We start from the raw sequence: 19530 nt of genomic DNA, 5'->3' as shown, positions 1-19530 counted from the left end.
GATTCATGAGCAGAACTATCCGACGCATGATTTGGAGCTTGCAGCAGTGGTATTTGCGTTGAAAATCTGGAGGCACTATCTTTACGGCGAGAAGTGCAAGATTTTCACCGATCACAAGAGCATCAAGTACTTCTTCACCCAGAAGGAGTTGAACATGAGGCAGCGCAGATGGCTTGAGCTTGTTAAGGATTATGATTGTGACATTAGCTACCATCCGGGTAAGGCTAATGTAGTGGCCGACGCTTTGAGTCGGAAGTCCTCCGTATTACCCAGTTTGACAGTACAGTTACCACTGCAGAGTGAAATTCAGAGATTTGATTTGGAGGTGTATTCGAGTGGTCAGGCTCCGAGGTTGTCAGTATTGACAGTGCAGCCGATTCTTCGAGATCGGATCAGAGACGGACAGCCTACTGATGAGGAGCTACAGCGATGGAGACAGAGAGATGAGGCCAAGGGTGACCTTTTGTATTCAGTTGTGGATGGGATCGTTCAGTACCGCGGCAGGATGTGGGTACCGAACGTTGATCAGTTGAGAGCCGAGATTCTAGCAGAGGCTCATGCATCTCCGTACTCCATTCACCCCGGAAGTACGAAGATGTACCGAGACTTACAGTTATTGTATTGGTGGCCCGGGATGAAGAGTGACATCGGGAGAGTGGTGTCAGAGTGCTTGACTTGCCAGCAAGTCAAGGCAGAGCATCAGCGTCCAGCAGGACTTCTTAGACCTCTTCCCATTCCGGAATGGAAATGGGAGAATATTACGATGGACTTTGTGGTTGGCTTACCGAGGAGTGCCAGAGGTTGCACAGCGATTTGGGTGATTGTGGATAGACTCACCAAGTCAGCTCATTTCTTGCCGGTGAAGACTACTTATACTTTGACACAGTATGCAGAGCTTTACATCAGAGAGATTGTTAGACTGCATGGCATACCAGTGTCTATTGTGTCAGACAGAGATCCGAGATTCACATCTGCGTTTTGGAAGAGTCTGCACACAGCTTTGGGGACGAGGCTTTTGTTCAGTACAGCATTTCATCCCCAGACAGATGGTCAGTCTGAGAGGGTGATTCAGGTTCTCGAGGATCTTCTGAGAGCTTGTGTCATCGATTTTCAGGGCTCTTGGGAGACTAGACTGCCATTGGTGGAGTTTACCTATAACAACAGTTTTCAGTCGTCTATAGGTATGGCTCCTTATGCAGCATTGTATGGGAGGAGATGTAGATCTCCTGTGCATTGGGATGAGGTTGGTGAGCGGATTTTGCTGGGTCCTGAGATTGTGCAGCAGACAGCTGACATTGTGACTCAGATTCGGGATCGGATGAGGACTGCTCAGAGTCGGCAGAAGAGTTATGCAGATGCCAGAAGACGAGATTTGGAGTTCGCCGTAGGTGATCACGTATTCCTGAAGGTGTCACCTATGAAGGGAGTAGTGCGTTTTGGCCGGAGAGGCAAGCTTAATCCGAGGTATATAGGGTCATTCGAGATCTTGGAGAGAGTTGGCACGTTGGCCTACCGTTTAGCTCTACCTCCAGGGCTAGCGGCAGTGCACAACGTTTTCCATGTATCCATGCTTCGGAGATATGTCTCCAACCCGTCGCATGTGTTGGATTTCGAGCCCTTACAGTTGCCACCAGATCTAGTGTATGAGGAGAGACCAGTACGGATCTTGGCAAGGGAGGAGCGGAGGCTTAGGACGCGGGTCATACCGATGGTCAGAGTCCAGTGGCTGAATCACTCGGAGGAGGAAGCTACTTGGGAGACCGAGGCAGACATGAGGACTCGCTACCCGGAGTTGTTCGGGTAAGTACTTTAATTTCGAGGACGAAATTCAATTTAAGGGGGGGAGAATTGTAACACCCGGTATTTTTTTAAATACGTAAATCCGCATGCATAATTAGGATATTTAATTATTTAAATTTTAGATTTATGGGTTAAATAATTATGTGAATTATTTGTGCATGATTTAATTTATTTTTAAGCATTTAACCCATAATTAGTGATTTTTATGATTTTTAGTATTTTAATTAATTGTTTTGATCGCGTAGACGGGACCGTGGACGGACGAGATGACAACTTTCCACCCAAATTATTTTATGAGCCTTTTTAGAGCCCTAAAATATTATTTTGAGTTTTATTATCTCAAAAATTTAAGTATTTAATTTTATATAATTTTAGGAGTCCATTTTTATTCAAAATAAGCCAAAATATTGACTTTTTAGTATTTTTAAAATTCCCTAAATTTGTAATTTCGGGATTTTTGTATTTTTTAATTTAAATTATCAGATTGTAACTTTTATTTAGAGTTTTAAAATTTTATGTTTTATATTTAAAACTTTTAATTATTATTTCATTATCCTAAAACCTATTTTTTATTTAAAACTAAAAACCTAGACTAACCCTAAGCTACCCAAACCCACGATTTCCCTAAGCTCAGCCGCCAACCCCATTCAATATTCATCTTCTTCGGCCAGTCATCCCCAAGAAAACTCCATAGTCTCGGTCTTGAAGGTCCAAAGTTCATCGTCGTCGCCCCGTCGTCCCGAAATCGTCTCGCTTTTGGTTTTTCTCTTCGTCTACGGTGAAAGGCATGATTTTCTTCTCTTTTCAATCCTATATCAGTGTATGTATGTGTGTGGGTGTGTAGCATCGAGATCTATCATTTTTGACAGCAAGTTTTCAAATTCTTTCTCTTATGCACTCGGTTTTGGCTTTGTGATGTTCATGCTCACGTTTTTACTATCCATGGCTTGAAGGGGGCTGCTGGCTAGGTCCTACGGGGTCCCTAGAGTGTCTAGATGGGTCGGCTTTGGCTGGGTTGGGGCTAGGAGTCACGGCCGATCGAGTTTCAGAAGGGAAGCCATGGGCGCGCAGGTTAGGGTTGTCTTGGAAGAGGGTTCGGTGTTGGGGAAGGAGGCAGCATGGGGTTCGGGCCAGGGCATGGTTCGAACCGGCAGGACCCTGGGGAGGTCCTGCCGGCGGGGCTCCGGCCACGGTGGTCGGAGCTGGGCTGCAGCAGGCCGTGAAGGCCTGCTGCTCGTGCGGCCGCGGCAAGGGGGAAGAGGGAAGAATAGGGTTTTGGGTTTTTGGGTTGTTGGTGGATCCGGGTCGGGTCATGTGGTCCGGGTCGGGTCTAAAATAATATGGGTTAAGTTAGTTGGGTCCGGGTCCGGGTCCGGGTTATTTTAATTGGGCTCGGGTATTTTTATTTTTAAGTTTTTAAGTTAATTAGGAGTTAAATGGGCTAATTAAATTCCCAAAAATTTAATTAGTACCATTTAATTTATTTGGGCTCCATTAAATTATTTTGGGTTAATTTAATTATTTTTGGGCTTTTATTAATTTTTATTTAAATTTTTAAGTTGGCCAGAAATTTTTATGGGCTTGGGAGCCCATGAAAGTTATTGGGCCTGTTATTGGGCTTTTGGGCCCATTGGGCCAGGGACAGTGTTATTGGGCCTAAATTAGTCTTAATGGGCTTTGGTTGATTTATTGGGCCTAGAAAAGTTGTTAATGGGCTTAAGTACACTAATGGGCCAAGTCTTAAGTTAATGGGCTTGTATGTCTAGGGCCAGCAGTTGAATCAAACCATGAGAAATTTCATGTGTCCTGAGTTTATATTTAATTATTTTATGCATGAAAAGTTATTTGAATATTTATATGATATTAGAAAATAAATTAAATATAAATGAAGGACACACAATTTATTTAAAGTACATGCATTCATGAAATCAATTTTTATGCTATGATTGAAGTTCTATGGTTGAGCAAATAAAATATTTTAGGTGGAAATTGAAGTAGTGTGGCCATTTATGTATGGGCAGTTTCTGCCATTTATGTATGGGTGGTTCGCCACCAGCCTCGTACGATGGTTTCTTAGACTGATCAGTCGCACTATAAGTATGGGTCACACTTACGGATAGGACCATTCGATGTTAAGAAAATAAGTGCTCAACAACTCAAGTATGTATGATATTATGTATGTTATGTATAATTCAGTGATTTCTTTAAGCAACATTTATGTTATTATTTTTGAGGCATGCTCATGCATTTATAGGTTAAGTATTATGTATGAAAGTGTATTAAATTATTTTAAACCCTTGTTAGTATGCATGTTGGGCCTCTAGGCTCACTACACTGATATGGTGCAGGTGAGTACGTAGAGGAGCATGTTACCCCTACCAGTGGTGAGGACGTATGAGCGGAGCTGCAGTGGCCCCGTGACCGTAGTCTGCATCGTGCTAGTGTTCTATGCATGAATATTTTAAACACTATTTTATTTGAAGATTTTATTCCAGTGTTGAGATTTAAGTATTATTTTTATGCAACTTTTTAGTGTATGCACTGTTGATTAAATTGTTTTGAATTATTTTAAGTATTGCATGATTCAGACGTTTTAGTAATTATTTTTATGTTGCATAATTATTTATTAAATTTTAAATCTCTTTTATGGTTGTACATATATTTATGGGCATATATGTATATATATATATATATAAATATTTTACTTAGTATTTATTTTAAAATTAAAAGAAAAAGAAAAATTTTTAAATTTTCCGCATTTAGAAATTTATAAGTCTAGGATGTTTCAGGCAGGGCCCAGGGGAAATACCATTCAATAATTCAAGTTCACAAAAAATAATAAATTGAATTAATTTAAGTTTCTCTTTTCATTACATAAATAACCATATTTTCTAACAAATTGCTGTTAAGCAAATCAACTCCCAAATCTGATGTGACTTTTCTGCTTAATACTGATTTAATTTCATAAAACACAATTTCTGGATATCAATCAATTTCATTACTGATTCATCATTTGGTCCCAAGAAAGTAAAATACATAACTGCGACACCAGCCGGCCAAAGAAATCCATCAAGAGTGGGCAAAAAGAAGTTAAAAGGCATAAATACCAAGAAGAAAACACACTAGAAAATCAGTAATACCAGATCACACACTTTGGCGTGTGAATAGCCTCAAACACAAACGTCATCGCTACTTGGAATGTGAGTGTGTATTCAGAAGAAAGTGCCAGAACACATGAATCTTGCAACAATCCAATAATTTGTTCACCTAAGGGTAAAAGAATAACATTTGAGACTCTACTTCTCGGATGAATTTGGTCCCCTCTTCTTGCCAAAGCCAACAACTGCAAGAAATCGAAATAAAAACAATCAAATCCCATATAACAAGAATTTTACTCAATATTTCATCTAGACGGGACCACGCTAATGTTGAACATGGTTTTTCCGAAAAGAAACAAAATTTATCAACAAATATTTAATTATATACTCCAAAGATGCATTACGGACATGGTTAACTGATAACATTACCTAAACTTGTGTTTTGACCGAGGAAATTGAAATTACATTTTGGCTGGTTTGGATGAAATTAACTTATGATTGAGTTTGGCTTAGTGAATTTAAATCTGATCAAAGGATTAATGAGTGGATTTCAAACGACTATACTTCTAGAAATTTAAACTCCATGGAAAAATAACTGAGACACGCGATTAAATTTACTCCCTAACAACCTATACGATTTCGTTAATACTAGTAAATCCGATATGCACCATTTAAAATCCAAGTTTGAAGCACTTTCTCAAATCAAAATATGTCCATCTAAATCAAATCATCAATCCAAACCAACCTAATATACTCAAAACCTCAAATGAAACAAAGCATTTGCAATTTGCAACCCAAAAGGCAAAATGTGCTTTAGACTTAAGATTTTTTTACCCAACTAGTGACTCGAATGATTAAGGGGAACTTGAATTAAAAAAAAATTAAATCTTTTGTCATTTCCTTGCCTGAGCATTAACATTCTAAAATGCACATAAGTATTTTATTCCCAAAGAACAATAATGTCATGTAAAAAGTAAGCAACTGATCCTGCATTCACTAATGTAGGCTCCAACACTAGACTAGTATTCTTTCAGCAAAAATAGAACAAGACAAAATAAATGCACAAAATTTAAGGGTACCGGCAGTGACGAAACGGCGATTGTATTGCATACGCTTGTGAGCACGGCCGCGGGGCTTCTTCTTCTTGTCCTGCTTCGCCACCTTTGGCGTCTGTCCTCTCACCTTTCCGGCACGCGCCAGCGATCCGTGGACCTTACCTGTACATTTCCATAATTAGATTACAATCAATCGTCAATTATAGAGATAAACGTATCTCAAATCACAATTACTTCCCGAGCTCAGCTTCTAAACGAATTACCCATGATCAAGTTCTTCGGAACTCCCTGAAAGCTTCGAGAGGCTTTCGGCCGCCGGCAGCAAATGACGCAGGAGGACTAGGGTTTCTGTGTATTTCCCGTATTGTACTTTGTATCCACAAGTTCTTTCTGTGTTTGCTCACGGTAATATAATATTTCATCAAGTGTTTAAATGGGCCGGGTTTTCACTTGAACCGTGATTAATTTCTGAATCACGGGTCAATTAACAGTAAAAGTAATATTTTTTAATGAGCATATATCCAAAATTCATTTCATAAAATTTACTCATTTTTTTCGTAAGATTTTTTAGTTTTAGAAATAATAGTCATTTATGCAAGATGATATTTTTAAACAATAGTTTTTAATTTATTTTTTTTTTGACTGAAAAATTTGTAAATTTATTGAACAATAGTTTTTGTTTTTATTTTTTTTGACTGAAAAACTTGTAAATTTATTGATGATAATCGTCTATTACAAGTGAGGGGTGGAAGAAGCAAAACAAGCAATATTATGAGCTACTCTATTAGCCGATCTAGAAACATGGAAAAAATTCGAAACCACCGGTTTCTTCAATTTTCGCTTGATGTCTTTTGCGCACAATCCTTCATGTCCAAGATTCTCCTGATCAGCCGTGACTGCTTGCACCACCAAGAAAGAATCGGTTAATACATGTACATCTCTGAAACTCTTCTCATAAATCAGTTTGACCCCTTTTCGAATAGCCAACAACTTACCATGGACCACCGATAGCGGTTGATTAATCTGTGTTCCGAAAGCTAACAGCAATCGACCCTGATTATCTCTCACCACTCCACCCACGCTAAACTTATTGAGATTGGTATTAAAGGATGCATCAACATTGAGCTTAAGTCAGTTAATATCCGGCGGCTTCCACACTGTTTCCCCACTTTCCTTAACGCTCACACCAGGAATTTTTTCCATCTTCTTTGTCTCCTGAAAATTAGTAAGAAAAGCCGAGCTCCAAGTAATCTGCGCCATCAGAGATTTCGATCTGTCGCCATGTAAAAAATTCTGTTTTTTTTTTTTTAAACAGCCCATGCTAGAATCACAAATTCCTCAAACTTTGTCTTGGACAGTTGTGTTTGCGTCCACAAACAAAGCTCCATGATACTGGCCCTCTTAGCAACTTTGAACCGAGAGACAAAATCAGGCTTACTCCACCAATGATTTATAGCAGGGCAAAAAAATAGTTTTTATTTATGTATAATGATATTACTAAACAAAACCATGATCAAGATTCAAGAGGGATTATATATAGATTTAATTTTTAAAATCTATTTATATATATAGATTCTTGAAAACAATACGCACAAATGAGTCAATTGACTATAATTTTCTCTTCTTCTTTTTTTTTCCAAATCAATCTCAATATACAATCAATATTTCAAAATTTTCAATTAAATATTTTCTCAAATCTGAATCATTCCATCCAAATACGATCATGTTCTCGATTTGACAATAAAATCTAAGTTATATTTATGAAATATCAATAATAAGAAGAAGAAAATAAAAATGTCACACAAAATAAGGAGTATATATTTAGTCATAAGTAGCTTAGCTCGTGATGTTGGTTCTTTAAAATAAAAATTCAAGTAGAAACAAAAGGTGGAAAATCATTATTTAAAAAAAAAAAAGTGGAAATCTTATTTTTAAATTTCTGAAAAAATACTGAATAGTAAATTCTTTCCCAAAGCAATTTTCAAGAAGCTGCCTTTTTCTCCTTGCTTTCAAATGATGCAGACGCTCTCGAGGAAATGGAGGAAAGTTCGTTCCCATGACGAGAATTTTGGCGGCAATGATTACTCCCTCCCCACACGCGACGATTCTCGCCCCATCGACTCCCAAGGTCTCTGATTTTGCTCGTCTTACCATTTTTTTTTTGTCATGAATTTCAGTTTTGTTTGGAAGGTTGAGTTTTTAGCTTTTAGTCGAATCGTTTCACTGCGCTCTTACTTAAATTCTGTATGCACATGAATGTATTCAGAGCAAGAAGAATTGGTTCGATCATTTGAGAAGAGTCAAGCTTATCAATCTTTTATATGGAGGGTATGGACTATGATGAATGCGCATCACATTCATTTTGCTGTATTCTATTTGTGTAGTGTGTTGTTTATTGTATTGATTTTGTTGATGAGGTTGGATTAGTTCGAATTTCTTCTTGATTTTTAATCGAGGTTGCTTATGCGTCCCAGGGTGTGTTCGGTGGTGTGATCTTGTGTTATTTGTCTTTCCTCGTGTTCTCAATCTATCAACAGACTTATTCTCCCTGGGAACTGGTATTTTCTCTCCCCACTCATGACTGTGGAGCACAATTATAAATATCCGTTTTATAGGTGTTTTGCTGTTAATGTGCACATGAACCTGTTCACTATTCACATAGTGTGTGGTAATTGGTATCTCAAGGATTTGAAATTGTAAAAACGTTTCTATTCTGATATCACAAGCCTGGTTTATGTATCTTGAGAGTGGCACGCGTAATATTTGAATCTTCTTTGTTGCTCTATCTGCATTTTATGCTACTAAGGAATTGATAATAGCAATGAATTCGGCAATAGCAAAAGAGTCGGTCCTTCACAACAATTTTCTAGCATCTCCCTATCTCCACAGATTCTGTTCATATCAATGCCTGAAAACATAACAGAAAGTACAATCAAAATTGTTTTTAATTATCCCAGTTACTGTTCTGATAAAATTGAAGGTACAAGATCAAATAGTATAGACTGGATTTGCTTTTACTCTTTCTATATTTTGTTTTGAACCTTCTCATTTTTTAATTTTATATTTCTCTTTGAATATCAAACATCAGTATCTATTAGTTGTCTTTTTAGGAGTCTGGGGAATGATCAACTGAATTAATTTTCAAATTACCGAATAAGTAATAACCCTGTTTAAAGAATGCAAAGGTCTCGGTTTGCATTATCTCACACAAAAAGGGAAGAAGTTCGTTTTCGTCATCCACAGTTGGATATTGTATTGATTAGGATTAACTTTATGGAGACGTACAAATCTGTTTTTGGATTTCTGATTCCATACTATAGGAAAAGATTGAAGCAAACAATCGGAAAATGTACTGGCATCTATGCCTATGATACCGATTCTCATGTTGATGTTTGTCATTTTTATCTCACATGCAGCGTTTTCATGCTTACTTCATGTATGAGGTTGATGCGTGGAGCATAGTGGCTGCAGGTTTGCTTCTCTCTCTTGGTTTCACAGGCAGATGGATGTGTGAAGCAAGATAATCATCTCATTATGTACACTAATGAGCTGTTGTGCTATGTTTGGGCATTTATTCTCCGAGAGCTCTACAATCCTCCTAATAGAATGCTCTAGTTTTTTGGTTTTGTACTGCCCTTAGGAGGCATGGAAAGATGAGATGAATTTTCCCTAGTATAAGTCAGTTAGGCAGGCACAACTCACAATTTTATAGAAATTTACCTGAATATCAAATAGTATTGTCTCTGCGCAACAATGCTATAGTGCTTTGAAATGCATTCTACTCTGAAAACAATGTCAAAGTGTTCTGCTTGAAGTAAAATTTTATTTTCTTCTTGTGCAAGGAGTGGTTTATATTACGTCGACATTGCAGCATGCCTACTACTTAATTAGTTCTTCAAGCTTTCCTTTCTATGAAGAAGTTTGTATGCATTTAGGAAGCCGTAAATCAAGATTTTTCATCTTGATTCCATTTGAGATCAACTTTGACAATCCATCAGAGTAAATTAGATAGATGCCACTGTATGGGACCATTTTCCCCTTCGACATAGCCTTACTTCATGAGATCACAGTCATCATTCCTATAGACTAAATTTAAATACCTTCTTGTCAATTTGAACATCTATGATAAAATGGAGCAACCTTACCGCTATTCTATATCCTGTCACAATCTGCAATAGACCTATTAAACAAAATTGATGCATCTGGTTTGTCTTATTCTTGTTTGGTGGATTTTACCTTTTTTAGAGTGTGTTAACTATCACAATAATGACACTGTTAATTGTGCCATAGATTTAGCAGCTGTTATAGTGTTCCTGATGCTCATCACTGGCTTATTACACAACTCAAAACACCATCATCTGTGGCTGCGGTACTCTTTATTACCTGGGACGATGTTGGCGATCTTTTGGTTGCACCACATGCTGAGGTAGCTTTTAAATGTTGGAATCACCACTTATTTCCAGAGTTTCCAGTTCTTTTCTCATATAAAAAGTTCCTTGGTTTTCTTATGGTCGACATTTTGATCTTCAATGAAAATTGAGTAAATTACAGTGTCGTATTGGTTTTAAATACAAGGATTTGCGACATGATTGTGACTACCAATGTTTGAATTGGATGCAAAACTGCAGTCACCAACTTCAGACTGCATTTGCTGTTGTGACAATAACTGAATCAATTTTTAGAAATGAATATAAATTTAACTTGTACTGCAGATTGACAAAGTTTCGGTGGGATGTAATATGGCTTCCTCTAGGGCCACTGAGGTAAACCCTGCACCTTGCTTTCAATGTTTTTTTTTAATGTAACTCCAGAATAAAGCGGGTTTTGAACTTGCAACTTCGATGTCTGACATGATAGTTTATTAACACTGCACAAATGCTTTCCCAAATTGTAGTGGAACTGGACTATGCCTTTATGTGGATCATTTACTCAACCAGTCATCCGAAGAAATTAGAAAACTTCGTGGATATATGTATGCTTACAAGGCTTATTGAGAACACGTACATCAGTTGTGATTGTCAGTAACTCGGTTAAAGTCATTTCTTCTGTTTCAATTGCAATACATCTCATGTATATACGCTTAGATCTTCCTTAGGACTGTAAAATATTGGTTTGTATTCTTGGCGTCAGATTCAGACTCTATAGGATATAGAGGTTTTATTTCAGCATGATGTCTTTACTTCTGAAATATTTAGTGATTGAAGCTTATCCTCATCCAGTGAACTCACAAATTACTCGAACATTATGCTCCTGAAGCATAACCATTTGTCTACTTCTCTTTGTGGCAAATGCATGAATATAGATTATTTTAAAATTCAAATGAAATACACTATCAAGGTAATAATATATAAATCCAATGCACAAGACAAGTATTAATGTTATAAAGAACGTGTTGGGCGAGTCTACCATGTATGAGAGCACTGATGTTGAAGACATAACCATGGGTATCACAATACCTCTCGAGTAACATGGAGGCAACAAAGAGAGTCGCTGAATAGCAGGCTAGCAGCACTTCTGATTTCACCGCTACAGAGTCTTGGGGTTCTCTGGTTGAATTATGCCTGTAAGCAACCATTTGCAGAATTTGAACAATTCGTGTTTGTTCAGGTAAAAAATCCACATTGATGAGAATTATTTTCGCCTTTCACACAAAATTTCCAAATCAACTCGGTTTCTGTATGTTAGAAACCAATCCTTCCGTATGTCATCAAGTCCTGGTGGTTGTTGCATCACTGTGGATTAGGATTTCAGAGCTCGTCGCGAGTGTCTCCATAAACTAAGAGCCAAAATTGCCACACCAGCAATGCCAGCTAAAACCTGCAGCATATAAAACGAGGTTGAAAGAAATGTGCAAATTAACGAGGAATAAGTGGAATCAATATGAACGGTTTACAAACGAGTGGAATAAATCTAACTTCAGAATCTGTTAGACGAAGACTAACTTTAGTATAAATCTGTATCTATATGGAATAAATGGAACATCAGAACCTGTTGGATTGAAGAATGGTATACTAACTGTTTTCAAAGGGGAAGAAAAAAGATTAATATAATAACAGCACTGACCTTAGCATCCCTACAATAATGAGATGGGACAGAACGGATGAATGATTTTATCCTCTGGACTCGAGATATCTGAGGCATTAGAATTACTACCGTATACTGCTTGGTACAAGGAAAAGGTATAATCCTTTGCAATGCTGATTGGACTGTCAAAGGACTCAAGGTGTTTCTTACTCTGGTACGACCCTCATCTTGAAGCTGCAAGTAAGATTAACCCAAAAAAAAAAACTTCCGAGATTAATTTTTTAGAAGAAAGTATCATTCTATCAAATGGCAATCATGGGAAGAAGGAAACAGCACACACTTAGTTTAAACTTTATTCATGTGTTCATTTTACAACACGATTGGAGACATCGCATGCAACTGTTCATAAATTTCTTTCTAAGAGGAACTTTGAAACTCTAGCAGATGGTCGTCTACTACCAATGGATGGCCTCCAAAAGCATTTAGTCTGCGACTATGTTGGCACAATTCTCTCAACTGAACTGTCGAGTTTTTTTATGGTAAAATCAAATAGAACGGTTGAGTTGCCAGATACCAAGAACTTGAAATAGCAGCTTCCAAAGAAAGATAAAATAGAACAGTGCATTTAACCTTAAAGGAAGCACCGACATCGCCAGAATAAACCCTTGACTGATAGCTGCGAAGAATCCTCTCCAACCAATAATAGTTCTCCTACAAGAACAAGAATTTGTGTAAACTATGGCATGGGAAATTCATAAAACTTAGATATTTTCATTGTCATTCAAGCAAGCAACCATATGGAATACAAGCATAATCCAAGTAATAACTGTAGAAAACAAATACCTGTAATCCATTTTCATGGGCCCTTTGTTCAATTTCGAGGATACTCAACACATCATCAATGGAAGGTCCCTTTTCTTGAAGTTGCAAAATTTCATCCAAGGCAAGATTGACCTATGTATTGAATTGCGATTTCAGATATCAGCTTAATTGGAGACAAATCATTAAAGTTGAAGCAGCTCACCAGTGTTGAAGAAATGTCAGGATCACAAGAAAAATTAACACTTATGTCGCCACGAATGTTACCAACTCTTGAAGGTTTGTTACCACCAAGGAAGACAGAAACTCCAGCAGAGTAAATCTGAGACGTACATTATTTTATTGAAATATTGGCATCATGACATACCCGCATTGAATAAAGTGAACTCAGAGAAGAATAAAGACAATAAGACCTGCCCAAGCTTAAACCGAAGGACTTGTACTATTTTTGTTTCCAGAAGCTTGCTCATGAATCCAACCAAATGAACATCCTCCATCTGTGGTATATGCAGAAGTAAACATGATACATACGTCAGGAAAAATAAAATAAGTCTCAATTCCTGGATAGATCAAAATGGCATTGTAAAGTTACATCATTACCATGTTATCATCATTGAGCTCAATGGGAAAGCACAGCTGGACAGAGCACTGGGCTTCCACCATGGGACTATGAACTACTTCTCTGCAGGTAACACCGAATATTATAGATGCAATACCAATTTGAAGGAAAATAAAGATGAGGATAAATGCAAAATGGTTAGTTCCCACTTCACAACCAAAATCCCATCGATATTACTTATTGTAGAAATTATTCATAGCACGAAGATGTATTATATCTACCTAATTACAGTTGAGGGTAAAGTAAATGGTAAGCCTTGGAGCTCATCACGTTTGAAATCCAAAATAGGCTCAGGAGGTCTAGGGATCCCACCCTGTGCAAAAGGGCAAAGGCCTGTAAGGCAAGATATCCATATCACCAAAAATAGGCTAAGAGGGACCTCTAGCACTGACCAAATACTCCAAAATCAGAGGGCAAGCAATTGCAGGGTCAATGTTTCCAACAAGGACAACTGTAAAGGTCGATGGATCCTTAAAACAGTTGCTAAAATATTCACACGATTTGAATGGATCAACTTTTTGAAGGTCACCAATTTTAATTGGCTGCAAGGAAACATCAACTAGTATGTAATACTCAAGAAAATACTGGACAATTTAAAAACCTAATAACTTTAGCTAGCTTACTCTGAAAAAATATGAACTTCCATAGTTTAGCTCCCTCACGCGATTTGCAAATGCATTAAAAGGATCTCTCTCTTGAGCACGTACAGATTCTTCCGCCATTTGCATAACTATTTTCACATCTTCTTCACTGGGTTCTAGGTCAGTCATGAAGAGTTGATAGACCAACTGGAAGAGAGAAAATTAGTAACATTTACACTGATGAATATTATCTGGACATTACTTACACATGAAGAACCAGCAGTAAATAAAACTACTTGAGCGAAACAAAAGGCCAATGAAAGGAAGCCAAGTGTAAAATGAAAAAAGCCCTAAGCAAGCAGAGCAAGGCACTTAAAAATACTGCAAGGATATGAACAACTTTTTCGCCTCACAGAAGTGGTGAAAAAATAATTGCTCGTCGCTTTTTCTATATGGCCAGCAACTTCAGCAAACACGATGTAGGAACTAGATATGTTGAGCAAATACACAATGGAAAAAAAAGAAAAATAATGAGAATTTTTCAGCAATTTGAGTTTTCACTACTGCCAAGTTTCAAAACAAAAATCAATTGTTTTTTAAAACAAAACAAAACAAAAACAATCAACAGAAAATACAATTTGCAATGTGATGAGAGAAAATACGAGAACAAATATGATTTCATTAAATGTAAGAGTAATATTTTACTTTTCCATGACATGTCATATTGAAAGACTATAAAATGCTAACAATGATACGATAACTTTATTAATCTAACACTGATTAATCTAAAAGTAAAAAGACAAAATCTCCCGAAAGAACATCCACATAAAAAAAAAAAGAGTCATGGACTGCTGAAACAAAAAGGAAGAAAAAAGATTGTCTGATAGGCATCTCATTCAACAGACACACCTGAAGTGCAGTTTCCAAGTCTGAAGGCGAGCAATCACCAGAAAAACTTCGCATATATGCTCCCAGTTTGGTGCCGACTTCAGCTCTTTTACCAGCAAGCATATCAATAAGCATTGGAGGTCTATATCCAAAAACACCAATTTCTCCAGCAATAGTTGGACCCATTGAACATGAGAAATATTCACGTTCTTGGAGTTCAGATAGACCCCCATATGAGAAACCTGTGAATAGAACCTATTGAAAAGTAGTTAAATGCAAACATTTTAGAGCAGCATATTTTCCAACATAAAAAATAATGTATCACTTTTAGCTCCAATGTAAATATTTATTTTGTTTCCCTGTTATGGCCTACAGAGTGTTTCAAGTATAATAACTCCCAAAGTTCAATCTTGCATCATTTAGATATGTGTCTGTTAAAGTTTAAATAGTTGGAAGATATGAAGAGAGAAACAAACATGATAAAAGACAAACAATTCAATTATGAAGACTTACATCTACAACGCACAGGCTCAAATAGCTAATTGCATTCTATTATTTATGCAGCTTGAAACACAAGTCAAGCAAAAGAGTAACGGTACCTCGTCATCAAGGAAGTTCGTGCATTTATAGCAAATACGCATTCCGTTAGAAAGGATAAACTCAGTTGCGCCGATGCCAGGATATTCAAACTGATGTGCCACATGACTGGGAAAAAGTAAAAATCTAAAATCAAACAATTGTGTAACTGTGAAATTGCCAAGTAGCTGCATCTAAATGTACGATGAACTCATGAGAGCAATTTCTCCTATAAGAGATGAGCAGGGGTATCAGAACCAATGATGAATCAGTAGAAGGAGCTACTTGACTTGGACTACAAGCTCTAGGAATATCCTGCTTAGCTATTAAGGTGTTTTAAACTTACCCTGAAGTTGGCTTTACCCCAACAATTTCCTCTGGGATGTGTTCTTCGTCCCAAAGAGAAATGCTTTGGCCTTCCTCAAAAGAATTGACCCGAGAAACAACAGCTCCCAAATCATCCACTGTAGCAGTTGATTGAGGCTCAATTGTTTTTATGACACAGCCACACGATGTACGGAAATTCTCTGCATATTTGGATACCTCAGAAGCCGATACATCTACCATCACGTAATAAAACAAGTCAATATTGCAACATTACGCTATTAACAAGACAAAAAGAAGAGAGTTGCGAAATGCTTACAGGGTAAAAGAGATTTGTGAAGTTGAGCCTCATGCTCAATCCCGACAACAGGTTCATTTCGAAGAAAATGCTGCAAACAAAATAGGAAGGTTGACATGACGTAAGAGTTTTACTCAAAATGAAACTTTTGATTATGCACAACCTAAAAAGTGGGAGTGATGATGAGTCAGAGAACATCACTCACCTGCATATATTCATCTCGTAAATTGGTGGATTGCATTTGATCTCGCTCTAGATACGCAGATTCAATCTCTGATAGTAACAGAGCACGGGCAAAAGATATTTCACGTTCAGAAAATCCATGTGTTCGAACCCTCGCAACCTAAAATAGAAGCATGAGTGATCTGCACAACTAAATTGCTAGTACAATGGGATAACAGACAAACCTCTGTCAGCATTGATTCCAATGCTTCAAGAGTCCCATTTTGTTTACAGGATGAAGTCATTATATAGGCCTTTGTTGGACGAACCAGAACATCTGCAGCAGCTGAACATGAAAAGTATGGTGGATCTTTCTTACGAGATAATTTAAAGAACCTTTGGTTCAGAGCATGAAAAAACATGGATTCAGATAGTAAATTCCGATAGTCCTTAACGGTTTTTAGCTCAGCGACCGGAACCTTGCAACTGATCATCACTGCCGACTGTCACAATTATGAATACAACATCAGGCTAAATATATATATGTCACCTACAAAAGGCAGTGGAATCGAAAACTGTAGAAGTAGATGAAGAATCCATATTCTGACCCCAGCTGCTTCAGATTCCACAAAGATTGAAAAGCGTGGCAACTCATGTGAAGGTACTGTAAAGCGTGGCATGACTGTAGGACCAACAACTGGAATTTTGCCTTCAAAGTGAGTCTTTATCAAGTCAACAACTATCTACCATGGAGAAGTAGCAAAGCAGGCAATTAACATGATTGCAAAGGTAATTTTCCAAAAAATAATGCACTTTTAAGAAACATCTAACCCGTGTATCAGGAAAATCTCCTACAGCAATCACAGCCATATCCTGTATTTGGTACCACTTCTTATAGAACTTCTTCACAATCTCAGGGGAAACTGTGCGAATCACCTTTTCTAGTCCAATTGGTAAACGCTCTGCATACTGCTAACAGACAAGGATATTATGCTCCCCATAAAGAAGGATTAATGAATGATTCAGGAACTAATGGCCTACGTCCATGTTATGATAAATCCAGACAAAGAGAAGTCTTTACTTTTGAGCCCTCCATCATGAGAACCCAATGCGCGTCTTGCATCCTTCCATTAGCATTTCGGCTTCCTCGATACTCTTCCATCACAGCTCCCCTTTCTTTTTCCAAGTCACTAGCTGATACACGAACCTGTGCTACAAAACATGTGACGGTGTTTGAAAAAATTGTAAACACAGTATACCACAAAGTAAATAAATGAAACAAGTCTTGTACCTCAGAACTGAACTCCCCCAAAATTGAAATAGCTTGAGATAATAGTTCAGGCTTGTCAACAGGAACAAATAACTCGTAAACAGTTTCATCAACTGAAGTTACAGCGTTCTGACAGGCACCAAATTCTGCGCCAATACTCTCAAGAAATTTAACAATATCATGATTGGTATATTTTGTAGTTGCACTGAAAGCTAAATGCTCGACTATATGAGCGACTCCACGCTCTTCCTCCTCTTCCAAAACTGAACTGCCATGAGTCAAAAGATGTGCTTAGTAGACAGCCGATTAATTAAGAAACTGATTGGTCAAGAATGCCAATGTAACTGACAAACGTTTTTACAAGGATAAAAAAGAACTCAAATTTGAGTTGAAAAGAGTTCCATTGATGCCCGAGAAAAATGAAATCACTCATAAAGTAAGGGTCTAGGGTCTTTTAACGAAGAACATTAATATGGCAAAACCAACATTTGAAAAGGAAGTTTCAGGACATGAGATACTTTTTCATATTGGCCATGAGCCCATGAAATTGTGAGAAACTTCACGACTCCTTTAAATACATGAAAGAAAAAAAGACTACTACTTTTTCATCCAATAGTTCTAGTCACAATTTAGCCAATAACCGAATCATATTCCAAGGGAAACCCAAAAAAAAAAAACGAAAATGATTGAACGAGCAAACAAAGCCTTTACTTCCATTTCAATTTTTTTTGTTTTTTGCAAAAAGATAGAAACGAATACGTACCCAACCTTGACGGCAAGTGCAAGAGCTGCGCGCATTTTTGGCTTGGAATTGGAGCGGACATAGTAAGTGAGGCCATTGGCGAGGCGGCCATAGTCAGCGCCGTACGGACTCTCCGGCAGCAAGTCATCATAGTTGACATTAAGGAGCTTCAAGGAGCGGAAGCGCGGTGTCTTCTTGGCCCTGATCTGCGGCGAGTCTCCCGGCAACAAATCCATGTCGTTCCAATTTCTGTTATCTATTCCAATTTTCCCCTAAAGATTCATGTCTGCGTAAATATGCTTCTTCGGGTAATGGAAAAGGTTTTATGTGCACTAATATGGATATATAATTTTTTTTTTCGAAGAAAATATGGATATATAATATATTATTGAATTAAAAATAATAATAAACAATTTGTTTTGAAGAACTTAAAAATTATCATTTTTAGATCACGTTCAATGGTGAGATGATGTTGGTGAGATGAAGTTGATAACTTTATTGCATGATGATGTCAGCGATGAAGACTTCATTGCTTGGTTCTACGAGGGTGAGATGATGTTGTAGAGAGTATGTTAAAATATTAATTTTTTATTCTATTAAATATATTTTTATTGAAACACAAAATAAATTTGTACAATTAAAAAATTAAAATTACACATAATAAAAATTTTAATATTACAAAAAAATAAAAAATACACGAAATTAAAAAAATTTAAAATTACAAATAATTAAAACAAATTACCAATGACAAAATAAATTATTTTTCAAATCAAATTAATTTTTTTATCATTAATTTTATAATTTTAAAATTATTTTTTTATATTTTAAAGGGTCAGATTAATCTGAACCGTTGGATCTCCAATAGTTCAGATTAATCTGACAATTGGATTTAAAAAACAAAATAAAAAATAAATAAATAAAAAAGAAACAAGATTGCAGGCCGGTCATCGCGCGGAAGGTCTCCGCGCGGGATTTGCCTGCATCATCGCACGAGGAGCTTTCCTCGTGAGATGTCCTCGCCCCTTGAACATGCCCTTACTGACTTAGTTGTAAAGGATGTTACCAACAGTCGAATTACATGTCAAATTAACAATGAACCCGGATGTCGAAAGATAAGAGTTCTAAAAAAATAGTTGTTTTTATAAAAATTATATATATATATATATATATAGTTTTACTATGTTGTCCACCTATCATGCCAATCAATCATGCATTGGGCCTGATTGGTTGGTCAGCTGAAAATTTATATATATATATATATATATAACTATACA

The 19530-nt window shown here is 37.0% G+C and overlaps 4 protein-coding genes across 8 annotated transcripts; 1 reads left to right on the top strand and 3 right to left on the bottom strand.

Moving 5' to 3' along the window:
• Positions 1-4775: 4775 nt before the first annotated feature.
• LOC140884636 (small ribosomal subunit protein eS30z/eS30y/eS30x) lies at positions 4776-6348 on the bottom strand. Its single transcript, XM_073291455.1, has 3 exons — positions 6217-6348; positions 5978-6115; positions 4776-5143 (listed from the first exon to the last, which is right to left on the bottom strand). The coding sequence occupies exons 1-3, from the start codon at positions 6218-6220 to the stop codon at positions 5097-5099; spliced, it is 189 nt and encodes a 62-aa protein (XP_073147556.1). The 5' UTR covers positions 6221-6348; the 3' UTR covers positions 4776-5096.
• Positions 6349-6685: 337 nt separating this feature from the next.
• On the bottom strand, positions 6686-7213 carry LOC140878168 (uncharacterized). Its single transcript, XM_073281779.1, has 2 exons — positions 7110-7213; positions 6686-7034 (listed from the first exon to the last, which is right to left on the bottom strand). The coding sequence occupies exons 1-2, from the start codon at positions 7211-7213 to the stop codon at positions 6686-6688; spliced, it is 453 nt and encodes a 150-aa protein (XP_073137880.1).
• Positions 7214-7866: 653 nt separating this feature from the next.
• LOC140879931 (uncharacterized) lies at positions 7867-11121 on the top strand. The gene is made up of 7 exons (XM_073283918.1): positions 7867-8081; positions 8220-8281; positions 8428-8511; positions 9370-9424; positions 10244-10379; positions 10666-10716; positions 10848-11121. Exons 1-7 carry the CDS (start codon positions 7967-7969, stop codon positions 10945-10947), a joined length of 603 nt encoding a protein of 200 aa, XP_073140019.1. The 5' UTR covers positions 7867-7966; the 3' UTR covers positions 10948-11121.
• Positions 11122-11242: 121 nt separating this feature from the next.
• LOC140879930 (zinc protease PQQL-like) lies at positions 11243-18570 on the bottom strand. Of its 5 annotated transcripts, none has more exons than XM_073283912.1 (21): positions 18278-18570; positions 17536-17782; positions 17326-17451; positions 17076-17213; positions 16853-16987; positions 16490-16747; positions 16288-16425; positions 16104-16173; positions 15807-16020; positions 15484-15589; positions 14906-15139; positions 14039-14203; positions 13808-13957; positions 13637-13728; positions 13397-13478; positions 13210-13293; positions 13002-13118; positions 12821-12931; positions 12608-12688; positions 12017-12211; positions 11243-11770 (listed from the first exon to the last, which is right to left on the bottom strand). In XM_073283912.1, exons 1-21 carry the CDS (start codon positions 18490-18492, stop codon positions 11693-11695), a joined length of 3036 nt encoding a protein of 1011 aa, XP_073140013.1. In that variant the 5' UTR covers positions 18493-18570; the 3' UTR covers positions 11243-11692. The 5 variants fall into 5 exon arrangements, with proteins under 5 accessions (XP_073140013.1, XP_073140017.1, XP_073140016.1 ...); XM_073283916.1 differs by having other exon boundaries at positions 17326-17456; positions 17536-17777; positions 18278-18414; XM_073283915.1 differs by having other exon boundaries at positions 18283-18414.
• Between the last annotated feature and the right edge of the window lie 960 nt (positions 18571-19530).

This window comes from Henckelia pumila, chromosome 2 (assembly GCF_033568475.1).
Source record: "Henckelia pumila isolate YLH828 chromosome 2, ASM3356847v2, whole genome shotgun sequence".
Lineage (NCBI taxonomy): Eukaryota > Viridiplantae > Streptophyta > Magnoliopsida > Lamiales > Gesneriaceae > Henckelia > Henckelia pumila.
The sequence above is the reverse complement of the archived record's forward strand: the minus strand, read 5'-3'. Positions and strand labels throughout refer to the sequence as shown.

Excerpts from the sequence above, each read along its gene's own strand:
- LOC140884636 (XM_073291455.1), bottom strand. Across the intron at positions 5,144-5,977 it reads TCGCCGTTTCGTCACTGCCG|TTGTTGGCTTTGGCAAGAAG; the intron begins GTACCCTTAAAT and ends GATTTCTTGCAG.
- LOC140878168 (XM_073281779.1), bottom strand. The coding sequence starts at position 7,213 with ATGGCGCAGATTACTTGGAGCTCGGCTTTTCTTACTAATTTTCAGGAG. Across the intron at positions 7,035-7,109 it reads AAGGAAAGTGGGGAAACAGT|CGTGGGTGGAGTGGTGAGAG; the intron begins GTGGAAGCCGCC and ends CAATAAGTTTAG.
- LOC140879931 (XM_073283918.1), top strand. The coding sequence starts at position 7,967 with ATGATGCAGACGCTCTCGAGGAAATGGAGGAAAGTTCGTTCCCATGAC. Across the intron at positions 8,082-8,219 it reads TCGCCCCATCGACTCCCAAG|AGCAAGAAGAATTGGTTCGA; the intron begins GTCTCTGATTTT and ends GAATGTATTCAG. Across the intron at positions 8,282-8,427 it reads ATCAATCTTTTATATGGAGG|GGTGTGTTCGGTGGTGTGAT; the intron begins GTATGGACTATG and ends TATGCGTCCCAG.
- LOC140879930 (XM_073283912.1), bottom strand. The coding sequence starts at position 18,492 with ATGGATTTGTTGCCGGGAGACTCGCCGCAGATCAGGGCCAAGAAGACA. Across the intron at positions 17,783-18,277 it reads GCACTTGCCGTCAAGGTTGG|TTCAGTTTTGGAAGAGGAGG; the intron begins GTACGTATTCGT and ends GACTCATGGCAG. Across the intron at positions 17,214-17,325 it reads TCATGATGGAGGGCTCAAAA|TATGCAGAGCGTTTACCAAT; the intron begins GTAAAGACTTCT and ends GTCTGTTAGCAG.